The sequence below is a fragment of the Balaenoptera acutorostrata genome, chromosome 17 (genome assembly GCF_949987535.1).
Source record: "Balaenoptera acutorostrata chromosome 17, mBalAcu1.1, whole genome shotgun sequence".
Taxonomy (NCBI): Eukaryota; Metazoa; Chordata; class Mammalia; order Artiodactyla; family Balaenopteridae; genus Balaenoptera; species Balaenoptera acutorostrata.
The window spans coordinates 64,110,511-64,133,000 of NC_080080.1; the positions used below are offsets into that span (position 1 = coordinate 64,110,511).

At 44.5% G+C, this 22,490-nt stretch overlaps 1 protein-coding gene across 6 annotated transcripts in view; it reads left to right on the forward strand.

The window, feature by feature from the left end:
* The first annotated feature begins 658 nt into the window (after nt 1–658).
* The window catches only part of JPH1 (junctophilin 1), a 78,408-nt gene continuing 56,576 nt past the window's right edge, over nt 659–22,490 (forward strand). For 4 of the 6 annotated variants that reach the window (XM_007185066.2, XM_028167181.2, XM_007185065.2 and 1 more), the window contains exons 1-2: nt 675–1,271; nt 5,896–6,655. In XM_007185066.2, the coding sequence (XP_007185128.2) occupies nt 893–1,271; nt 5,896–6,655 (1,139 nt within the window). In that variant the 5' untranslated portion in view covers nt 675–892. Of the gene's footprint in view, nt 1,272–5,895; nt 6,656–22,490 lie in introns of all 6 variants that reach the window. The other 2 variants (XM_007185068.2, XM_007185069.3) reach the window with 2 other exon arrangements.

Consider the following 22,490-nt stretch of genomic DNA (forward strand, 5'->3'; position numbering starts at 1 on the left):
GAAATGGGTAGGTGTAAAAGAACATTCTGCACAATTTTATCTAGGCTGTGGCAGACTTATCTCACATGCATACATATATCTGGGGGATGTTAATTCACGGTGACAGCTGAGCATGACAAACGCAACAGTACACAAATTGGAAGGCCGAAGAAATGCAACTACGAACCCCATGCAGTGCAGACAAACACGCATATGAGTTTTCCCTCAACACACACGTGGCCGCACTTATGGGCGCTTCACCACACTGATAAACCCCAAACACAAACACCGGGGCCTCCGCCGCCCGCGAGCTGCCTCCACACACGCGGCCTCGCCTCCGCCTCCAGGCAGGCGGGGACTCGCGCGCGGCCCTGGGCACAATCGCCCTCCCACCCACATCCCGCTGCGCGAACACACGCGCGCCGACCGATCCCGAGCCAGCCCGCCCGCCGGGGAAGCGGCGGCTCCCGGGTCTGGGGGCAGGGCCCGGGGCGGGGGGGGTGGGGCGGTGCGGGAGCGCCGCGGGGCCGGGCCTACGGCGCCTGGGGAGGGGACGAGGGGCGGGCGCGGGGCGGTGCCCGGCTCACGTGGGCGGGCGGGAGCAGCTGAAGGTCCGTTCCGGAGCCCGGGCTGTCCTCTCGCGCGCGGCGCTGGCCAGGGCGGCGGCGGCGGCGAAGGAGGAGGAGGAGAAGGAGGAAGGCGGCGGTGGCGGTGGCGGCGGCGGCAGCAGCAGCGGCGAGAGAAGAGGGGAGGACGGAGGCGGCGTCGGACTGGAGCCGAGCGGCGGCGCGAGCTGCCCGGGGCGCTGTCGTGAGCTCGCCCGCCGGGCCTCCACCCCCGAGCTACACCCTGCCGTGCCCAGCTCTGCCCGCGTCCGTGCCCCCGCGGGGAGCGCGCCGGGGCTGCCCCCCGAATGACGGGCGGAAGGTTCGACTTCGACGATGGCGGCACCTACTGCGGCGGCTGGGAGGAGGGCAAGGCGCACGGGCATGGCATCTGCACGGGGCCCAAGGGCCAGGGCGAGTACTCGGGCTCCTGGTCGCACGGCTTCGAGGTGGTCGGAGGCTACACCTGGCCCAGCGGCAACACCTACCAGGGCTACTGGGCGCAGGGCAAGCGGCACGGGCTGGGGGTGGAGACGAAGGGCAAGTGGATGTACCGGGGGGAGTGGTCACATGGCTTCAAGGGGCGCTACGGGGTTCGGCAGAGCCTGTGCACCCCCGCTCGCTACGAGGGTACCTGGAGTAACGGGCTGCAGGACGGGTACGGCGTGGAGACCTACGGGGACGGAGGTGAGCGGCGTCGCTGGCGGCTCGGCTGCTCCGCGAGCTAGTGCGGTGGGCTTTGCCCAGACTGCGGGGAAGCGGGGAGGACGCGAGGCGCACGTGTCCGGAAACCCGCCAAAACACCTGGGGAAGCCTCCCACCCTCTTCCCGCGCCCGCCCTTCCCGGGAGGGTGCAGTGGGACGCGACTGGTGCGCAAGGGTTGCATCTGACCCGGTTCTTGGAGCGGGCGGTGTGTGCACACCCGGGGGAGCAAGGCGTGAATATACCTGGCCGGCGCCGCGCTGCCACCGGGAGGGAGCGCGCCCGGGAGGGTTGGGCTGGAGAGGGGGACGCTGTCACTTGAGCCCGTCACATTACGTTCCTGATCCCTCCCTCTCCCGGGCGGGTTTGAAATCGCCACTCCCGTGGAGTGAGAGCGAACGTCCTGGGCTTGTGAGGCTGGCGGTCGCTGCGGACCGCTCCTGGGATTGGTTTCACGTGGAGTCGTATTTCGCTTCTGGTCCTCTAGTAGCCTAAAGATAGAAGCCAGAACCCCATTAACTAGGATGTTGGGGAATTGTTCCTTATCTGAGGTGATTTTGGAAACATCCTAGTTATGGGAGTGGAGAGGCCACCTGATGCAGGTGGGATTCGGAGGATGTGGGGTTTTCTTTCTGTTTTTCATTCGGTTTCGTGAAGTATTGGTTTTCCATCAAAAGAAGGTACTCATTGTTGAGCTGCAGATATCTGGACAAATTATGAGGAAAACACTTTAGAAATGAACAATGGAGTCTACGTTTTAAAAAATACAATTGAAAGGTATAGTTGCTAAGTTAACAGCTACTTTACTCTTGAGAATGGCAGTACGGAATCGCCGATTTGCACTAAGGTGTGTGACCGAAATGGTTTGCTGGCTGTGAGCAAAATTCACCTTGTTTTAATATTTAGACAATATTTGCAAAAGAAATTTTGTATATAGGAGGGCAGAGTTCCCCCCCCCTTTTTTTTTCTAACCAGGAAACATATATTATTGAAACAGGTATCAAAATCTGATGAATTCCCTTTTGTACTAAACTGAGAAGCATGAATGTCTTATGCTTTGGCAAAATACATTTTCTTATAATAAACATAATCAGTTAATTGAAGAGGGTTTTAGGAAGCAAGGTCACATTTCAGAATTCTGCAGCTCAGAGTTGGAGGGTATTAAAGGGATCCAGTTAAAAGTTTCTCCAGCGCACGGCAACCCCAGTCAGGCCACTGCTTATATAAAAGCTTATACAATTTGTACACTTCACTTACTCAGAACAGTTGGGCCGTGTTTCAAATGCAAAACGGCAGAATGGTAGGATTTGCTAAAAAGGACATCTTTTCATCCTACAGTATAAATGAAGAATATGGTTCTCATGGATTAAAAGGAGGGGGGGGGGACTTTCTCTAATACTTGTATATGGGCTGCATGAGTTTCAAGTTCCACAGTAGTTAATTAGGGCCCTTAAATGTTCTGAATGCGCATAGAGTGCCTTGGTTGACAGCCTTACAAACATGTTAGCTTGTGATTGGATTTTATTGGAGGCCCCAGGTCTACAATATAAGTAAATTTCATGCTCGAAAGTTGGAATACAAAACTTAGCTTTCACATGTGTGCATTATTTTATAACCTTTCAAGAAGGCCATGGATATTTCTTTTACTTCAGTATTTGGAAGGCTAAAAATAAATGAGTCTTCTTTTAAAGTTACTACTAATTAAACAAAATCTCTTGGTTTAGAGTATTCACTATACCTAGCAATCAAAATATATATGTAGCACAGTAAAGGTCCTCTATGTATGTGTTCTAGAAGCTCAAATAAGTGTCTAGGATGACTGTGGATAATCAGCATCTTGTTTTAAGACTAACTTTTAAAAGAATTTTTTAAAAACCTCAAAATTTGGCATCACTGTAGGACTGTGGTTTTCTTTTTCTACCAAAAACAAAATCTAATATGCTACCAATTAGAAACGGGAGAAAAAACTCTTAAAAATCACTATTGAATTCCTACTCTGTTTCTTTCTTTCATATGCCAATCAGTTAATTAGAAAGTCCTGAATCATAAAATGGGGGTCTAAATGGAAGTGCATTGCTACAATTTATTTCATACAAAGATTTTGGCCAAAACAGGACATATCACTTCCCCTATTTTTTACTTTTTGCCTCTGCACCACAAGTCCATCCCTAGCTACCCTTTCAGACCTAGGGAAAATCTGATCCCATGTATTTTGTGGTGACATTAAACTAGAGGAAGGAAGTCATAATTCCATTGACAAGTATCACTCGGTTTATTTTATTAGTGATTTGTGTGTGAAGTGTTACTGAAATAGAAACCCCCTGAATATTAAGAATAATTTAGTACCATACTCATGAAATCCAAGTCTAGGTGCCCAGAATATTTGGTGCAAATTCTGATCCTGCTGTGGTTCCTTTTTTCACCTGTCATGAAACTATTGAAAATATCTAGGAAGACACATTGTTTTGTTAATTATATGCATACTTGCACATGCACGTACCCATTCATAGCATGTAGATTTAAGTTTGGCATAATAAAGTCTAAATTTGACTGGAATTCTTTCTGAACTGGACGCCTTCCACTACAAGCTTATTTAGTGAAAATGGCTGCATCTAGAAAATCAGCTCCCAGGTACAGAATCATAGAACATAACTTCAAACCCATGAAAATAATTTTTAAACTTGTGAACTATGCATCTATATTTAAGGGATTGCGAGGACCTAATTAGAACTTTATTTGAGCAGCAGGGAGCAGGTGGAAACCACCTGCTTCATAAAGAACTAGAGGCCCTTTTATTTTCTAGGTTCATTGACTAAACTAAACCTGTTTTAAATTTCAGATGAGCCACTAACACTTTGACTGTAAATTGGTTTCTAGCAATTCTGTGGAGGAATTCTTCCATATACTGTTCCTCAACAGAATAGGATGGGAATATAGCCAATGTCATTGTTCTGCTTCTCAACTCGACAGTTAAGCAACAACCTAAACTTTCTAATTATTGCTGTTGCCTTAAACCACTTAGATTTTTCAAGCAATACGTCGTTGGAAATTCTAAATACTTTTTGGAGATAGCAGTTTAAGGAAACTAGCTGTTAATTTCCCCTCAGTGTTAGGAATTCCTAAGACCGTATGGCTGCATTTTAAAAGTGTAAATACTTCTTGATATTAAACAGTATGTTGGAAGTTGTTCTAGCAAAATTAACTTGTCATTATGTAGAAAAGTTAGAAGGATACAATTATAGCATTCCTTGTTTATTTAAACAAAGTATTTAAAAATAAGGTAGTTTTAGTGCATGTAAGTCAGGTTGTGTAACTTTTATCTTAGAACTTAAAATTTTATCAGGAAAAGGGCAAGTCAGTTGCAATTTCCTAATAATTCAATTTCCTTCCCTGTTAGAGAAATAATTATTAAGGAAATAATTTAGTTTCCTTTCTTGTTTGGAGATGGCTAATATTCAGTAGAAAGCTTCTTGATCTGAAATGTTCTATTTGACTATCTTATCCTTTGGGGTTTATGCCCACCTCCTCAGAAGTTCTTAGGTGTCAGGTTATAGATGTTAAGACCTACCCAGAATATGACATTCACAGTACCAGACCCACTTCATATTTCATTGTCGCCCTGCTACTGTCTATTTATATACCAAAAATATATCAGAATGAACAGAAAGAGATGGTAGTCTTGAAATTAGTCAGAACTTTTGACTTTGGAGTCATTATGGCTTTAACTTTTAAGTGCAATAATCAGCCCTTGTTAACACAGTGATATAAAACTATGAGCAGCACTTCTCGGTATTTTAAAAATAAATGTATGCCATGCAATAGAAATCTTTTCACGGCAATATAAAATGGCAAGGTAGCTCTGTATAATCAGAAACTGAAAGAAGTCAAGACAGACTGTTATCATGATTGATCTTCTGTGGTATTGTGAGTTAGGAATAATAAAGAAGTAATTACATCTTAAAATTTCTACATAGCTTCTTTTGGGGGATATTTTAATTTAAAATTTTCCTTTAATTAAAAGGAAATGAACTTGATGTAGAAGAGAAAATTCGAAGTTCCCTAATCTTAACATTCAGTTCCTCCTAAGGTTATTTAAAAAGCTGCTCCAGATTAATTTTTAAACGTCTTTGCTAATTTATGTAATAGAAAAACTTACTGAAAACAAATGCTTTCGATTAGAGATTATCCTATTCCTGAGAAGGCATAATATTCATTGACAAAGTGATCTGGTGTCAACAAAGTTTTAGTGGACACTGTCAAGCACACCTTTGCTCTGAGATGAATTCCATAATGTTAAGTGTGGAAGTTTTCCTCTGGCCTTATCTCAGTTTTCCAAAAGGTAAACAGTGCACGCTTTTTAGCCACCACAGCTGTATACAAAAAGCCTATATACAATTACAGAAAAGGTCTAGACACAACATCTCAGGGACGGGATTCACAAATGGAATTTTAAAAGCATCCCTAAGAGTTGACTTGGCAATGTGCGGGATTGGACCTTGGGCCGCCGGGCCTGCGCGCAGGGCTCCCGCCGTGCGCGCCCCGCGCTCGCAGGCGCCAGCGCCCTCTCGGCCCCAGACTCACGCTGTGCTCTCTTGCGGTCTCTCGAAGGTACCTACCAGGGCCAGTGGGCCGGCGGCATGCGGCACGGCTACGGCGTGCGCCAGAGCGTGCCCTACGGCATGGCCACGGTGATCCGCTCGCCGCTGCGCACGTCGCTGGCCTCGCTGCGCAGCGAGCAGAGCAACGGCAGCGTGCTCCACGACGCCGCGGCCGCCGCTGACAGCCCGGCCGGCAGCCGCGGGGGCTTCGTACTCAACTTCCATGCCGACGCCGAGCTCGCGGGCAAGAAGAAGGGCGGCCTCTTCCGCCGGGGCTCCCTCTTGGGAAGCATGAAACTGCGCAAGTCCGAATCCAAGTCCTCCATCTCCAGCAAGCGCAGCTCGGTCCGCAGCGACGCGGCCATGAGCCGAATCAGCTCCAGCGACGCCAACTCTACCATCAGCTTCGGCGACGTAGATTGTGATTTCTGCCCGGTGGAAGACCACGTGGACGCCACCACCACGGAAACCTACATGGGCGAGTGGAAGAACGACAAGCGCACTGGCTTCGGCATCAGCGAGCGCTCCAACGGCATGAAGTATGAAGGCGAGTGGGCAAATAACAAGAGGCACGGGTACGGCTGCACCGTGTTTCCCGACGGCTCCAAGGAAGAGGGAAAATACAAAAATAATATTCTGGTCCGGGGAATAAGGAAGCAGCTTATACCAATAAGAAATACAAAAACTAGGGAGAAGGTGGACAGAGCGATCGAAGGCGCGCAAAGGGCAGCCGCCATGGCGAGAACCAAAGTGGAAATAGCAAATTCAAGGTACGTACGCACAGGATGGGTGGTTCTGCCCGGGTCCTTCGCAACAGTGGAATATGAAATAATATGTTTGTCAGTCCTTTGGTGACATCACCACATAGGTTCTACAACTGCCAGAATCAAAGGTGGAAAATGATTAAGCCCAATAGAATGAGTCAGAAATGTACCTGCACTCTTCTGAAAGTTTCCGCCCTCAAACAATGTCGAAGGCACATTGCGGTTCCGTCTCTTTCCAGATGCCTTGCTTTAATGACTACTTTAGATACAGAGTTTTGCAACTTGCTCAGTGCTTCCTGGCCCTTCTAGCAGTTGTTATTAATGGTTTTTGCTTTTAAAAATATCAAAAGTTTAAGAACGTAAAGACACTCTTCCCCTTCCCCTGCCCCAGTGATGGCAGAATAAGAACTAGAAAGTAAGACTCCTAGCAGCGGCCACTGTTGAAATCACTAGTTCAACATTAGCAACAAAGGGAGATGATCTGTTAATAGTTATTGACCGCTTCAGATTGCCTCCCTGATAGTGTTAATTATTATTGTATCACTGTTATTTTTTATGCTACAGAGATTTTTGTTTGTTTCTGAAATCCCAGGGAAATGGATCCGCTTTTGTACCATCACCTTATTTTATCTGGAAACAAAGCCTAGCTTTGAGGGAAAATAATTACATTCTCTGCAAATGGCTCCTCAGGGAAATCAGGAGACATGGAACTAACCATCTTCGGCCCAAAGATTCAGGAAAACATGGTAGATCTGTGGATCTTTCCTTTACTTCATTGAAGACGGAGTGGTGTATCTTCCCAGTAAACACAGGAGGCTTATTTCTGAAGGCTTATTAATGGACCCCTGTTTAATTCTTATAGATCAGGGAATACGAGGATGACAGAGAAGAGGTAGTAGATGGTAGAAATAATGCAATAGAATCAGTAGTCACTGAAAGTTTCCTAGCAGGCTAGCACTTAAAGAGTTAAAACTTTATAAAAATTAAAGAAAAAAAAAAAAAGAGTTAAAACTTTAAAGGGATGCTAATAATTTGCCAGCTCCTATAACCTTTCTTTAGGTGTCTCTTCTAATTCCAAAAGTTTATATGATTTTATGCTTATAAGATTTTTTAAAAAATGTTTTGTTCTCCTCTTGTCTTGGCCCTGAGGGTAAAAATCACCACATGGAATTGAGAAAATGTCTCCACCTTGTTTTTTAAGGAATGTGCAAGAGAAAGGGGAGCAACTCTGAACATTTCAAGCGCCTCATTTTCAGAGGCAGAGACTGAGGTTCTGCCCAAGGTCACCCCACTGTCCCTGTCATTTCGGTCATTTTTCTCATTTGGTCATTTTTTACTCCACTAACTCTTGTCTCCAATAATTCCTTAAGAGAGATGTTCAAATGACTGTTCCTTGAGAAAAATATTTTAAGGAGGGATTTTAAGGTGAGGCATTTGGTTGAGGCATTTAAGTGACCCTTGGAGAACCACACTTCCATGGAAATGAATAGATAATTTAGGGAGGGGTGTAGACAGAGGAAGAGCTTTGTAGAACCTGGGCCTTAGAAGGAGTAGTTATGGTAAAGGGTGGAAGAGGTGTGGTGAAAAGGATGGGAGAGCTCTGGCCTAAAGCATCTGAGAACCACAGGTATTTGTTTATACTAGCTTCGTTGTTATTAGATTAGAAGAAAGAAAACTAAGAAGGGAGGATAGAGGGGAATGGGATAGTGACCCTTACTCACTAGCTCTGTGGCCAGCCTCACTGCAGCTAGTCGGGTGGTGGGCTGGGAATCCCCCAGGACCACTGTGAAGTGTCAGTGGTGGGTCGGGCTGGCCAGTGGGGTGGAGCTGTCTGCTCCCAACCTCTCGCCAACCATTAGTGCCACTTCAGGTGGTAACGGCAGCACTAGACAGGGAATGTGCTGTCATGTCCCCTGCCCAGCCCTGCTGTGCTTGTCACAGGTGTAGCTGTACAGGGGGATGGAAGCAGCCAGATAGCACGTGGAGGACCTCAGCATCAAGGGATCTGGTGAGCTTGCTCTGTCCGTTTGCAGAACCAGAGATTGGATTCCCTGTTTGCCGACTTTGGGCTTACATATTAAACTGACAGGTTTTTTTTTTAATCCTACAGGAAAAATATATTTCCCATCCTTCTCTTTTAAAAAGGTACATTACAATTTCATGCCACTCTCCCCCTTTCCTCCATGCCCAGAATGACTCAGCCACTACAGCTTTCCTTCAGGGAAGTCTTTGCTCATCCCTCCCTCTGGCTGGTACCCAGGCCCGGCTCCCCTGGCCAGCCCCTCGGGCTGCTCCCCACTCTGGTTTAGACATAGAGCCTCTTCTTCACAGAGGGTTTCCCTACCCCCTACCCCTCCGACCCCACCCCCTCAGTCCAAATCCCCCCGTTAGTCTAAATCGTCATAGTATTTCAGTATGTTTGTGTAATATCTCTTTCTCCAGCTTAGATTGGAGAGCCAGGCCCTGAAGGCAGCTGGGCTCACTTTTGTATTACCAGCAGCTAGTTTAGATCAGGGCACTTTCATAAGAGCTCTAGTAAATATTTGTTGAATGAGTGAATCACATCCTCACTACTTTGGGTACGTACACTGCCAGTGTTTCTAATTCCATTTTGCCAGACGTTTTTAAACCGCAGTTCTCCGGCAGGAAACCTAGCTCTCACAGTTCATCACCCTGTAATCTGGCAACAGTCAAGGACATGCAGAAAATGCAAAAGTATGTGTTGGAGGTGCCCTTTTCCCTAATTAGGTCAACATCATTAAAGTGTCAAAACTAAAGCATAGCCAGGGAATAACAGATTCTGGTTAAGCCAAGGTGATAATTCCATTCTTCATGAGCTGGTCCAGTGATACCTGTGAGTGTCCGATAAGAAATTTCCAGGAAGTCAGCTTTTACTAACTACAATAACATTGGCCTATCCTACTTGACATCACCAAAATTTGTGATAAGGCAGAACATAAGAGCTTATTGTCTTTAAAAAAAATCTAAGTTTGCTGAATATTCAGCTGTCTATTTCCTTTTTATTTATTTATTTATTTATTTATTTTTATTTTTGGCTGCATTGGGTTTTGGTTGCTGTGTGCGGGCTTTCTCTTGTTGCGGTGAGCAGGGGTTGCTCCTCGTTGCGGTGCGCAGGCTTCTCATTGCGGTGGCTTCTGTTGCGGAGCACGGGCTCTAGGTGCACGGGCTCAGTAGTTGTGGCATGCGGGCTCGGTAGTTGTGGCTCGTGGGCTCAGTAGTTGTGGCTCGCGGGCTCTAGACCGCAGGCTCAGTAGCTGTGGCGCACGGGCTTAGTTGCTCCGCGGCATGTGGGATCTTCCTGGACCAGGGCTCGAACCCGTGTCCCCTGCATTGGCAGGCAGATTCTTAACCACTGCGCCACCAGGGAAGCCCTGTCTATTTCCTTTTGAAAGGTTTTCTTGTCCAGCCATTTTTCTTTTTGGTCATTTTTCTTTAGCTCAAACAGTAACATTCAGTGGAACAGTCCCTCACAAGATTACTTGACTGCATTCACACCTATTAAAGCGCAAAGTCAACCATGAGCCAGTGCACATTATGGATCCAAATTAAACTTACTACCACCAATTTTGGGAGGAAGCTCCATCTGCCAAGTTATCGTAAAGGGCAAGGCATTTGAGGTTCTAAAATTCTGTTGGACAAAAGTTTTCTCTTTCTCTTTTGAAAATCGATATTATAGTTTATATTTTATCTTTCTTTTCTGTAATATTAGTGGCTATATCACATCTTTAAAAACAATTCTAGGTTACCTTTTCCATGAATTTTGTTGTTTCTTCTACTGGGGCTCTGGTTAATTTTCAACTGTTACTAGCATAAGTGATTTTTCATCAGGAAGGTAGATTCCTTGTAATGCCTCATAAGTCATTTTAATGAAGAGGCTGTTGAATAAGTAAAGAAGTTTGAGGGGTACATCACCTGAAACGTGGGAATTTATGGCTGAGAAGAGCATTGGTTATTTTTTTTCAGTTGTGTCTCCTGTGTTCTTCCATATCTGCCTTTGCTGCCTGTCGCCTTTTCCACCTGCTCTCACCAGCCTATGAGCAGATTCCAGAGGCTTGGTTAAAACACTCAGGCCTTGAGGTGCGGAAAAGCTTCTGTGTGTAGGGACTGATATTTGCCTTTTTCTTCACGGGAGGGTTGTTTTAAGGGTTGAGTGAAAGAGTGGGTGTCATGGGACTTGAACCTGTAAATCCCTACGTCTAGTTAATGTTTTAGAAAATGTGTTGATCCTACAAGTACCATTCCCAAAAGTGAAGGTTGATAGAAGACCAAGAAGCCAGCCTGAGATGGAGGTAAATATGGAAGCAGGAAGGGAAGGAAGGCTTGGGGAGCAGAAATAGGGCTAAGCAAAAAGGAACGGAGTTAAGTCCACCAGGCTTGACCGCCTGTGTGCAGACGTGTGTGTCCAGACTCACCCCTTTCCCAGCCTCAGTCGGTGTGGACTCAATATATTGTCAATATATTGTCATATTGTTTGGATATGTTAGCGTCGGTCACCATTATCCTTTACGTGTGTTGTGGTTTCTGTATTGCACATCAGAGTTTTAAATACATGTTTGTCGTTTTTAACCAAAGGTTGCCCATTTTCCATGGGAGCAAGTGAGGCACCCGCTCTAATTTCCTCACGTTCCTCTCCAGGCTGTTGAAAGAAAGACATGCTTCTTCCTATCACGGGGCCCAGGACTTCTTAAGGGGCCGAGCAGTCACTGAGAATTCTCTGGGTGTGTGGAGAGAGCAGCTGAAACCACAAAGATAACCTAGGCGTCAGCCCTGTCCTGCCCCTAAGCAGGGGGCAGAGCTTGGCTATATAATGCTAGTCCAGAGGCCGAACTGGGAAGCACAGAGAAAGCCCTTGCCCTGCTCTTCTCCTTCAGCTCTGACGTCATATGACATGATGGCTTAACAGGTCATTAACGCATGACATGGGAACACATTGTATCATGAGCACCTTATAAAACGTTCTTAGGCCATCTCATCTCTAAATATCTTTCTTAAAAAAAATTCTTCCTCCAGCCCTCCCAGGGCCAGGCCCATTCAGAAACCCTGAGGCATTGAGGTGAGCCTGAGTTTTAAATATTCACAGGTAGGTCCAAGCAATACAGATTTAATGAAACTCAGTCTTGGGCCACCATGATGGGAGGACCACACAGGTATCCAGGCTCTAGGGCCATTAGAAACATTCCTTTTTAAACCCTGAATCGTGTAAGCGTGGCTCTCCACTTTGAACAGGGAGGGCGAGGAGAAGGTGCCCGTAAGTGGTGTGAGTGGCACGTGAGGTAATAGTCAATTCTGCAGAGACCTGCTGGGTGGAAACCAGCTGTGAAGGCTGGAGGGAAAAAACAGTCCAGGGTGATGATAGCCTAGGCTTGGGGGACACACGTTGGCCTGGTTTTAACTGCAGAAATCTGAGCTTGCCCCAGACAGTACAAATTTCGGCAGATTCCATCTCATTTAGCTGTGAAATAGGACACTTTCCTGATTCAGTCAATGTGGAGCCTTAAGGCAGCAGTTACTTTTTAGTACAGCTTCGTTGTAATGGAAACCACCCTGCTGAACTGTTTTCCGGAAAGGCGAAGGTGTGATTGGGTTCAAGTTCCATCCCGTGTGCTCCATAGGAACTTGGGCTTCGCCCCGGAGAAGCTGTTTTGGGGCCAGTGGCAGGGTTCTGTGCGCGTGCTAACCTAGCGGGGCAGCACCTGGGAGCGGCAGCTGCCAGACGGCCCGAGCACCCAGCTCACAACTTTCCGTCATGGATTAAGCTGACTCTACCAATCTCACTTTACTCAAGACACCAAACTGGACGCTTGCAAGACTAGTGCCTTGCAAATCTTTGAGATGCTTTTCTTATTATAGATGAAATATGAACATTGTGTTTAGGAACAGGATCCAACAAATGCCAAAGGTATTTATGTAAGTCACTCAGCTTCAGTCCAGTGGCCTCTTGGGAATACAACCAAATCAGCTTTTAATAATTTTGCCCTTCTGTTTCAGTTGGTGTTTCACATTTATTTGTATAATATGCTCAATTCAGAATAAGCTGCTTTATCAGAAATTTAATTAACGTGTAAGGAATCCAGATTGCCTCAAAAATAGTACAGCTCTTTGAAGTCAAATCTTAGGATTTCCCTGTGCGCCAAAAGAAACTTATTCAAGCCAAGTACAATACAATTAATTTTTAATTTACTTTCTAGTATTTTAAAACTGATCCGTTATGCCAGAGATTAACAAATCATTGTGTTATATTTTTTGTTAGCATCTAAAAACTTTTAAATGAGGTAAAATTTTTTGCTAAATTTTACAGTATCAAGTCAATCAAATTTTGAGCTCAGTTGCTTGGTCTAAGTGTCCCTCTCAGTTTCATTTCTTTTTATTTTTTTATTTTTTACATTGGTGAGGGAGCATTTTGGAATTAGGATTTCAAGATTTCATACGTATACTTCCGTCTATTAGGGGAAAGGCCTGAGATTCATAGGGGGAGCCTCTTAGTCAAAACTTGTTGAGGAAATATCCCATAGAAGCTGAAGTTTAGGGTTCAAGAGCGAGGATGGTGGGGTGTCAGATGATGGGCCTCCACCCACCCTCCACCAGCCCTAGTCACTTGTTCACACCCCCTCCGACTCCTCCCAATGATTTCAGAATCAGTTGAGCTATGGACTGACAGGCTACCTTGCAAAGATGCAAATGCCCTGACAGCGTGGTACCTTTAGCCCGTATCTGTCATCTGTTAACAAGTTAGTTAACAGCCTGGCCTGGATTCCCAGAAAAGACAGCCCATTTTATAAGGTTTGCTTTCTTATCTCAGTGAAATATTAATTCCAGCCACTCACCGATTACGTACTATGTAAATGTAAAATTATGATTAGGACCTAGTCCTTTCTGTCATAGCATCTGGTTGGTACAGATTGAAAAAGCAGTTACCTATTGGATGATAGGCACCTTGCTGTGAGTTTAGGTAGCACACAGGAGGAGCTTAATCATAGGCTGGGGCTGGAGGCGAGATTCTGCAGGTGGTATCAAGCTGGGAACCAAAGGATGGGTAGATGTTTTCCAGAAGAAGGTGGAGGGTGGTGCAGAGGACAGTGGCACTCGTGTATTTGGGAGGCTGTAAAATGTTTGGTATGGCTGGAAAAGAGGGTGCTAGGTGGCGGTTGTTGAGAGATGAGGTGGAGAAGTAAGCAGGGGCTCACTGACCTATAAGGAATTCAGATGTTATCCCGAAGACAGAGGAGACCTGTTGATAGTTTCAGGCAGAAGAATTACATGATCAAGTATTAGAAAGATCAGTCTGTTTGCAGGTGGTATAGAGATTGGGAAGTGGAAGGGGCAGGCAATAAAACTGGAGACAGATTAAGTTGTAATCGGCTGACCAGGAATCTAGGTAAGAGCCCGTGGGGTGAGCTAAGCAGTGGCAGTGGAGGTGGGAAGAAGTGAATGTATGGGCGAGAGCCTCCCAGGCAGACCCAGTAGGACTTGGTTGATGGTGTGGTGAACCCAGAAGAGTCAGTGACTCGGGTTTCTGGCCTGGACAGCTAGAAGGATGCTGGTCCTGTTTATTGAAACAAGGGACCAGGGAGGAAGGTACAGGTTTAAAGAAGATGAGTTTGGATTTTTGACTTCTTAAATTTTGAGATGCCCAAAAGACAAAAGGGGCCGTGGGCCTGGAACTCAGAAAGATTTGTACTGTATGTAAAGAGCTCAGACGGTAACCCTGAGGAACAATGACATGTAGGAGCCCTGCCACGAAAGAGGAATTCCATGTACGTGATACTAGACACAGCTGTTTTTTAAGAAGTACCAATAAAGCAGTCCTCACATTAAGTGCTTGGGAATCTGTTGCCTTATGACAATGCAATTCAGGTATCCGAATGTCCATTCTTGAATTTGTGAAATTACGCTTTCTAAGATTTGTGCTCAAGGGACATACCCAGCGAGCAAGATAGATATGTTGGCCTGTTTCTTTCTTGGCAACGCACGGGAACAAAATATCACTATCAGAAATTATTAGGCTAAAGAAACATCATTTGGCAAACATTTATTTAGTGCCAGCCCTGTCCAAACATGGCACTAGGCCCTAGGAATACAGAGATGAATAAGAAAGGAAACGTGTTGTTAAGACCAGATACGCTGGCAGGTTCCTGTGCAGCAGGACAGGAGCTGGGAGTGAGGCGGGGCTGCAGGCTGGAGGGCCCACCTGGAAGCACATAACCCAGCCTGGGTGGTTTGTTGCAGACCGTTTCCCGTGCTCTTTGCACAAGCAGCTCCCTCTGCCTGGAATGCCCTCCCTGCCAGGCCCCCTTCCTTTGCCTAACCCCTGTTAGTCTCTTGTGACCACTCTCAAGATGCACAGCAGGCCCGGACTAAATTAAGGAAACTTAATAAAACGTCTCTTCAAATATGTGATGTCACCCCTAACAATAGGAATGTAAAGTAAGGGAAGAACGTAAAGTACAGAAGAATTTTATAATGCGGAAGGGCAGATTAACAGTGCTTTCTTTAAAAAATATTAAACTGTTAAAATACTTAAATTATTTTCGTTTAAATCACATTTTTTAATTTAAATTAAGATTTCTGCATAGAGTCTATAAGATGATTTTTTTTTCATTTTATAATTCATTTATTTATAACAAGGCCTGGTCATAACATCTTAAAAATGTACATAGCCTTTAATACGTTCTACTTTGTGCAATTCAACTGAATAATTGAAAAATGTGTTAAAAGATTGTAATACAAAATTTTCAAAACAGCCCGAATGCCCTATTAGAAAATCAGCTTAAAAAGTTATGATCTAGCCTATGCAATAAAATTATAGTCATCTATTGATAAGATTGCAGATGACTGTTTATTACATGGAAAGTTATTAATATTATGTTATCTGAAAAAAGGATTTTTTTTATTTTTATTTTTATTTTTTTAACATCTTTATTGGAGTATAATTGCTTTACAATGGTGTGTTAGTTTCTGCTTTATAACAAAGTGAATCAGTTATACGTATACATATGTTCCCATATCTCTTCCCTCTTACGTCTCCCTCCCTCCCACCCTCCCTATCCCACCCCTCTAGGTGGTCACAAACCACCGAGCTGATCTCCCTGTGCTATGCGGTTGCTTCCCACTAGCTATCTATTTTACATTTGGTAGTGTATATATGTCCATGCCACTCTCCACTTTGTCCCAGCTTACCCTTCCCCCTCCCCGTATCCTCAATTCCATTCTCTAGTAGGTCTGTGTCTTTATTCCCGTCTTACCCCTAGGTTCTTCATGACCGTTTTTTTTTTTTCTTAGATTCCATATATATGTGTTAGCATACGGTATTTGTTTTTCTCTTTCTGACTTACTTCACTCTGTATGACAGACTCTAGGTCCATCCACCTCACTACAAATAACTCAATTTTGTTTCTTTTTATGGCTGAGTAATATTCCATTGTATATATGTGCCACATCTTCTTTATCCATTCATCTGTCGATGGACACTTAGGTTGCTTCCATGTCCTGGCTATTGTAAATAGAGCTGCAGTGAACATTTTGGTACATGACTCTTTTTGAATTATGGTTTTCTCAGGGTATATGCCCAGTAGTGGGATTGCTGAGTCGTATGGTAGTTCTATTTTAGTTTTTTAAGGGACCTCCATACTGTTCTCCATAGTGGCTGTATCAATTTACATTCCCACCAACAGTGCAAGAGTGTTGCCTTTTCTCCACACCCTCTCCAGTATTTATCGTTTGTAGATTTTTTGATGATGGCCATTCTGACCGGTGTGAGATGATATCTCATTGTAGTTTTGATTTGCATTTCTCTAATGATTAATGATGTTGAGCATTCTTTCATGTGTTTGTTGGCAATCTGTATATCTTCTTTGGAGAAATGTCTAGGTCTTCTGCCCATTTTTGGATTGGGTATATAAGGTGATTTTTGACGGTAGCAGGAATCTCATTAGCAGCCTTTGGATACAGAAACACCAAAGGTAGCTGTTTAGCAGTTAGTGAATTTTTTGGCAGTGTTTCCAGATATGGAAGCAGTGTAGACACTCTAAACGGTTCTCCCGTGTATATCATGCATCAGTGCAAGCGCCCTTCCCCTTTTGCTCTGAGGATAGCAATTGGGGTGCTACCTTTTAGCCACGTGCAGACAGACATGTCTTGCTTGACTGGTTACCTGGTGCCTGGACCTGTGCTGTGAGCTTGTCATCTGTCATCTCACCTAATCCCCATGGCAACTCTGTGAGTAGGTAGGAAACTGAGGTATAGAAAGGTCACAAAACAAGTAGACGACCTATCAAGGGAGGATCCCAGACAGCATAACCATCAGAGCCCAAGGCTTTAACCTCCACTGGATTGTGAGAATTAGGGTAGGATTTTTTTTTTTTTTTTTTTCTTTAACCCACATCCTCTCTCGGTTCCTAAAGGAAGATCTGTCTGGAAGCAGAATTATTTAGTCATATACTTCATTTGCCACTGTTTTCCTTTAACAGACATTATTCATTCAACAGCCACAAACCTTGTGCAGGAGACAAACGTAAACAGATACTGTCAACATAGTATGGTAAATGCTGAGGGAAACCTGTGAGCATGCATAGTGGAAGAGGAACACCAAACGCGCGTGGGGCTTAAGGGAGTGGGGCTGAGCCTGAGCCGTGGAGATGAGGCAGGAAGCAGACGGTGGCAAGGATTCTCCAGACCAAAGGAACATCCTGGGAGGCCAGAGTGGAGTGAAAGCGCGTGGGGTGAGTTCCTGCAAGCAGTGCGACTGGAGGGCAGCACTCCCCAGGCGTGCCCCATCCTCCCCGAGGGCAGATCCCCGAGGGCTGCTGAGAAATTCCTGGTCCTCCCCCTGCTGCTGAATTAACTCTTCTTTGGCCGAGGCCCAGAGGTCTGCATTTTGCAAACCTCCCAGGTTACTCTCAGGCGCACTGAAGTTTGCTACGTTGAGATACGATGGGAGACGAGGGTGGTGAGGGTTTGGGAGCTGGGTTTTCCACTGCTGGCCTTGGGGAGTCTTTGAAGGAATTTGATCAGGAAACCATCTGCCTTTGAGATGGATTTAAATGGGGCCAAGGCTGGAGGCCTGGTCTGTGGAGATGACAGAGACCCAGTCGAAGGCTGGGGTGGTAGAGAAGCAGGGGATAAAACGAGCAGAAATTGACAGACTGGAAGTGGTGGGTGAGGAGCAGAGGCAGGTCTGGGACCTTGTGTGTCTGATGCTCTAATGCCCCTAAATCAGGTCAGCAAAACGTGTCGTTCATTCCCAGAATATGGGTGATTTATTTCTGACATATTGAACAAGTAATCGTTCCAGGTTTCTTTTTTCTCACCGATGCAATGGGAGTGAGGAAGTGGGAAAAACTGGACCAGGCAGTCACAGAAAGCCCCGGTCTGGGTCTCTGCCATCCTGTGAATTCACCTCCTTTGCCTGTTTTTGAACCTTGACTTCACATAACTCTACCAACGATGCCTTGTACAGAAACTACTCCGTGAGTAAATCACTCAGTGAAACACCACTGATGTTTTACTCTTCCAACTCTAGACTTGTCTGCAATCAGAAGATGGTGGACTGAAAGGGGAAATGACCTACCGTGCAAACTGTTAGGGACAGGCTTGTAGTGAGGAACATCGAGCCAAAATCAAAACGGTTTTGAAGCACACCTGACATACCAGTCAATGTTGATCAAGTCAGAGACATTGTTAGATGCTCACACACTTACACCTGCACTAGCCCTCAAGGGGGAGAGGAAGCGTGAGCCTGACCCCGTGCCCCTCTGCCCATGCACACCACACACAAGCTTCGAGTTGGTGGGAGGTAACTTGTACTCATAGAAGTCTTTAAATAATAGCACAAAGTAATACATTCAGTCAACTGTTACCCCTCTGTCCCCGTTCCATACAGGTTTTGAAGAAGATTAAAATGTCTTAAATGGTCAGTCTTATAGGTATTAAAAAGAAATAAATTGTTCATGAAACAGGTCCAAAGACTTTTTACTTGGCCACATATTGTAATATTTTGGGTTTTTGTTTTTTTTGTTTTTTTTAATATTTTGAATGTCATTTGGTTTTATTATTATTTATTTATTTATTTATTTATTTATTTTTTGGCTGTGTTGGGTCTTCGTTTCTGTGCGAGGGCTTTCTCTAGTTGCGGCGAGCAGGGGCCACTCTTCATCGCGGTGCGTGGGCCTCTCACTGTCGCGGCCTCTCTTGTTGCGGAGCACAGGCTCCAGACGCGCAGGCTCAGTAGTTGTGGCTCACGGGCCTAGTTGCTCCGCGGCATGTGGGATCTTCCCAGACCAGGGCTCGAACCCATGTCCCCTGCATTGGCAGGCAGATTCTCAACCATTGCGCCACCGGGGAAGCCCCCTGGTTTTTTTTTTTAATGTTAGTGGATAAACTTGACAGTGAAAGCACTTTTCAAAATTATGCTATTCTTCTTACTCCTCACTAAATCAGAATAAGTTTCCACTCACGGTTGGAATGATTAAAATGTGGTTCTAAAGTGAGCAGTCAATAATTCCATAAATGAAAACAAGGGGAAGAAGAGCTTATTTAATTTAAAGGTTTTTCCCTTTTTTTTTTGCTTTGGAGTCTTCAATAATGCATTAATTGTGTGGCATTAAAGTTCAGTCACTAAACTTTATTGTTTAAAAGTTTTCTTTAAATTACAGTTGCTATATTTATAATCGTTACAGGGCCTCCACTGTGTTCGGTGCCCAGTAATAAGACCTTAAAGATATTTCCAGGGAAGTAGAAGGCGTAAGCCAACAAAAGAAAGAAAACAAAACAAGTCTCAAGCATCCCTCCCATAAACGGTATCTGCGTGAACATGTATGTATAGTAGTGCTGGCCCTAAAGAAATGCCCAGTAATGAGAAAAGGGAGAAAAATTAGACGGCGTGAATAAAGGGGGGTTCTTGGTATAACGGGCGTGTCTGATGCCAGGTGGAATTGGTCTGGAGTGATTTCATAAGGAATTTTAGTCTTCAGCAACATTTTAAAGGGAAGCAAAGGCATGATTTGTCACAGAGGCAAACGGAGATTTTGCCAGGTGGGGGAAGAATAGCATATCTGATGACTCACAGCCTGAAGAGAAAGAAAAACCGCTTAAAGGCAGTGAATATCGCCGGTGCTCATTATCTGTGGGCACTATTGTCCTTGTGGCTTGCTGGAGTAGATCTTTCTTTCAGCTTCATAGCCTTGTTAATCATCTAATGTTCTGTGTGGATGTTCCCTAATGACTCCCATTGCCAGTAAAACCTGAAAACAAGGCCCTTTTCATGGGCAAGCGCTTCCCTCTCACCCTCATCCTACCACCAGGAACAATGACCCAGAAAGTTGGTAAATCTGGGGAGGGCAGTCGTGGAGCTGCTCTGAAATTCCTGAAAATTAATGCTGTTGGTTTGTAGAAAAGAATAAAAATACTAGGAAAGTAGGAGGCTGGAGACGCTGGACAAGACCCCCTGCTGTCAGATTCAGACTCCGGGGCTTCATCCCCTTTTGAGGAATCTTACAAATGTGTGTACGAAAATGTACTCAAACCCCTTCTGGATCTTGCACCACCCTCGGGCGTGTGTAATCTAAGCCTCACAATGTTCTGCTTTGCAGTGGTGTAGAGCACAGCTGAGTCATGGCGGGAGAGGAGGACAATTAGATAAGGGGTGCTGACTATTAAAGAATCCTAAAAGCACTAATCAGGTGTTATACAACACACAAGTGGAAGCTGTTTCAGAGTTCTGAGGAAGTTAGTGACATGAGCAAAACAACATGTGAGGAGAATGATTTCAGCTGCCCTGCACAAGGTGGATTTCAAGCAGCAGAAGTTAGGACCATCAGGACTGAATAAGTCAATCCAGGCATAAAGGACTGGATTCTGGACATTTATAAAGGGGAACTCATCTTGTGTACAAGTAGTTGTGTACAAGGGAGTTCAGGCTCTGAGGATCTGAGCATAGGTAGCTAAGAGCACAAGGAGACCATGAATGATGATGGAGACGCTTTGGGGAGGAGCTTTCAATTTATGGCCCTTCAAGGAGGAAGAAAACAGAGAGATGAGATTCCTATAAGAATGGCACTTTGAAGCCTTGTGCATTTAAGAGCTTCCAAAGGAAATGAAAACATCAAAGTTAAAGATATGCATTGTCACTTATAATAAGGAGTTGTTAGGAAAATGAGTAGAGAGGGCTGGGGTAGAGAAATTAATAAGGAAGAGTTAGAGACAGTGGCCTGTATGTGGAACGAAGCAGGGAATTATTTTATACTAAAATAAGATAAACTAAGACAAGATGCTGAACAAGGTTTGGTTGTGGTTATAGCTAACATGTCTGTTTAAATAATTCCACTGTCTGAAATCAAATTAGCAAATCCTTTTTTTTTTTTTTTTTACTCTATTAAGAGACTAGCCATCACACTATCTAGTTGATTAGCCATACTCTAGTCATAGCTTTCATTAACTCTTCATGCTGCCTGGTGTCTTTGACAAAGTCCACATAAGAGAATGAAATTAACACCCATGACTTTCTTTGCCTAAGATGCTTAGAAAAGGCATCTTTCATTTTTTCCCTATTTAAAACATGATTTTTGTCAACAGGTTTACTGGGGAAACTACACTTAGTACAAAATACTCAAATGGAAAAATCAGTAGGTTTATACCTTTATAAACCCAATGAAGTAAACCAAGGATTCAAAAAAAAAAATTCTTTTAAATAATGTACTAATGGCCAATTAACATACACGTTTCAGGTATTTTTCCTGATTAAAGTGATAGTTATATTCGGAAGTGTTTCTAAAACTATATTAAAATGTGACCTGCGTTACAGAAAAAATGTGTACAAAACGGAGAGAATAAGGACATGACTTGCATGAAGATAGCATGCCTTACTAGTAAAAGAGTGTGAAAACTCTGCAGTGGCTGATTTCAGGCCCCAAACCGTATCGTCCAGGGTGTACCTCTAGAAGGACATTAGTAGACATTTTCCCTACATGGAGTAGGTAGGGCAGTGAGTGAGTTAGGAGTCCCAGGAAGAGCACTTGGGTTCAGCTTAGGATCAAAACCATGGGGGTGCTAGGGGTCTCTTTTGTGCTTATGATGTTCCGTGATACCATCTACGGCTTTTCTTTCTCTGCACCCCGCCCCCACTCTAACTCATTGCAGGTTTGTTCTGTTTGATCCCCTCTCTGGCTTGTAATAGAAAATCCACCCGGTCTCCAAGGGCTGGCATGTCCAGGAGCCCAGTCCAGGCTTCGTGCAAATCCTTAGCCAGCTCCTGCTTGGCTAAGAGCCTTCTTCTCAGCAGGATCTGACCAACCATCTGAGAAAACACCACTCCTGCTGGAAAACGGGCAGGTGTGGGAGTGCTCGATGAGGTGCAGGGGTCTCTGTCGAGCAGTCTGATTTTTCCATTAGGAAGAAACTGGTTACTGCTTCTAGTCTGTCAAGGTTTTTCTTGCCTTTAAAACAGGAAAATATGAAAAGAAAAAATATTTTTAACTAAATGATGAATACTTCTTAAGTGAATCAAAATGTAAAGTTGTTTACATCATAAACTCTTCAGATATAAGTTGCTCTTTCAACACCATGGATTACATTGAATCATGCTGTATAATTTTTGTCTCTATGAGGACTGTGAATTAGCCAGAGATGTAAAAGTTTAAGCTTTCAAGTCATGGAGATGAAGAAGGGATATCTTTGTAGGAAAAAAAAATGGAGTTTTTAGGCAAACTGATATATTTACAGTTCCTGCACTAAATAGGTGTAAGGACCTTTAGGAACTGAAGGTAGTCTGTGCAGAACTGGATTCTCTCATGACATTTTCAGGGGTTTTTCCTCCTAGTTTTTCTTT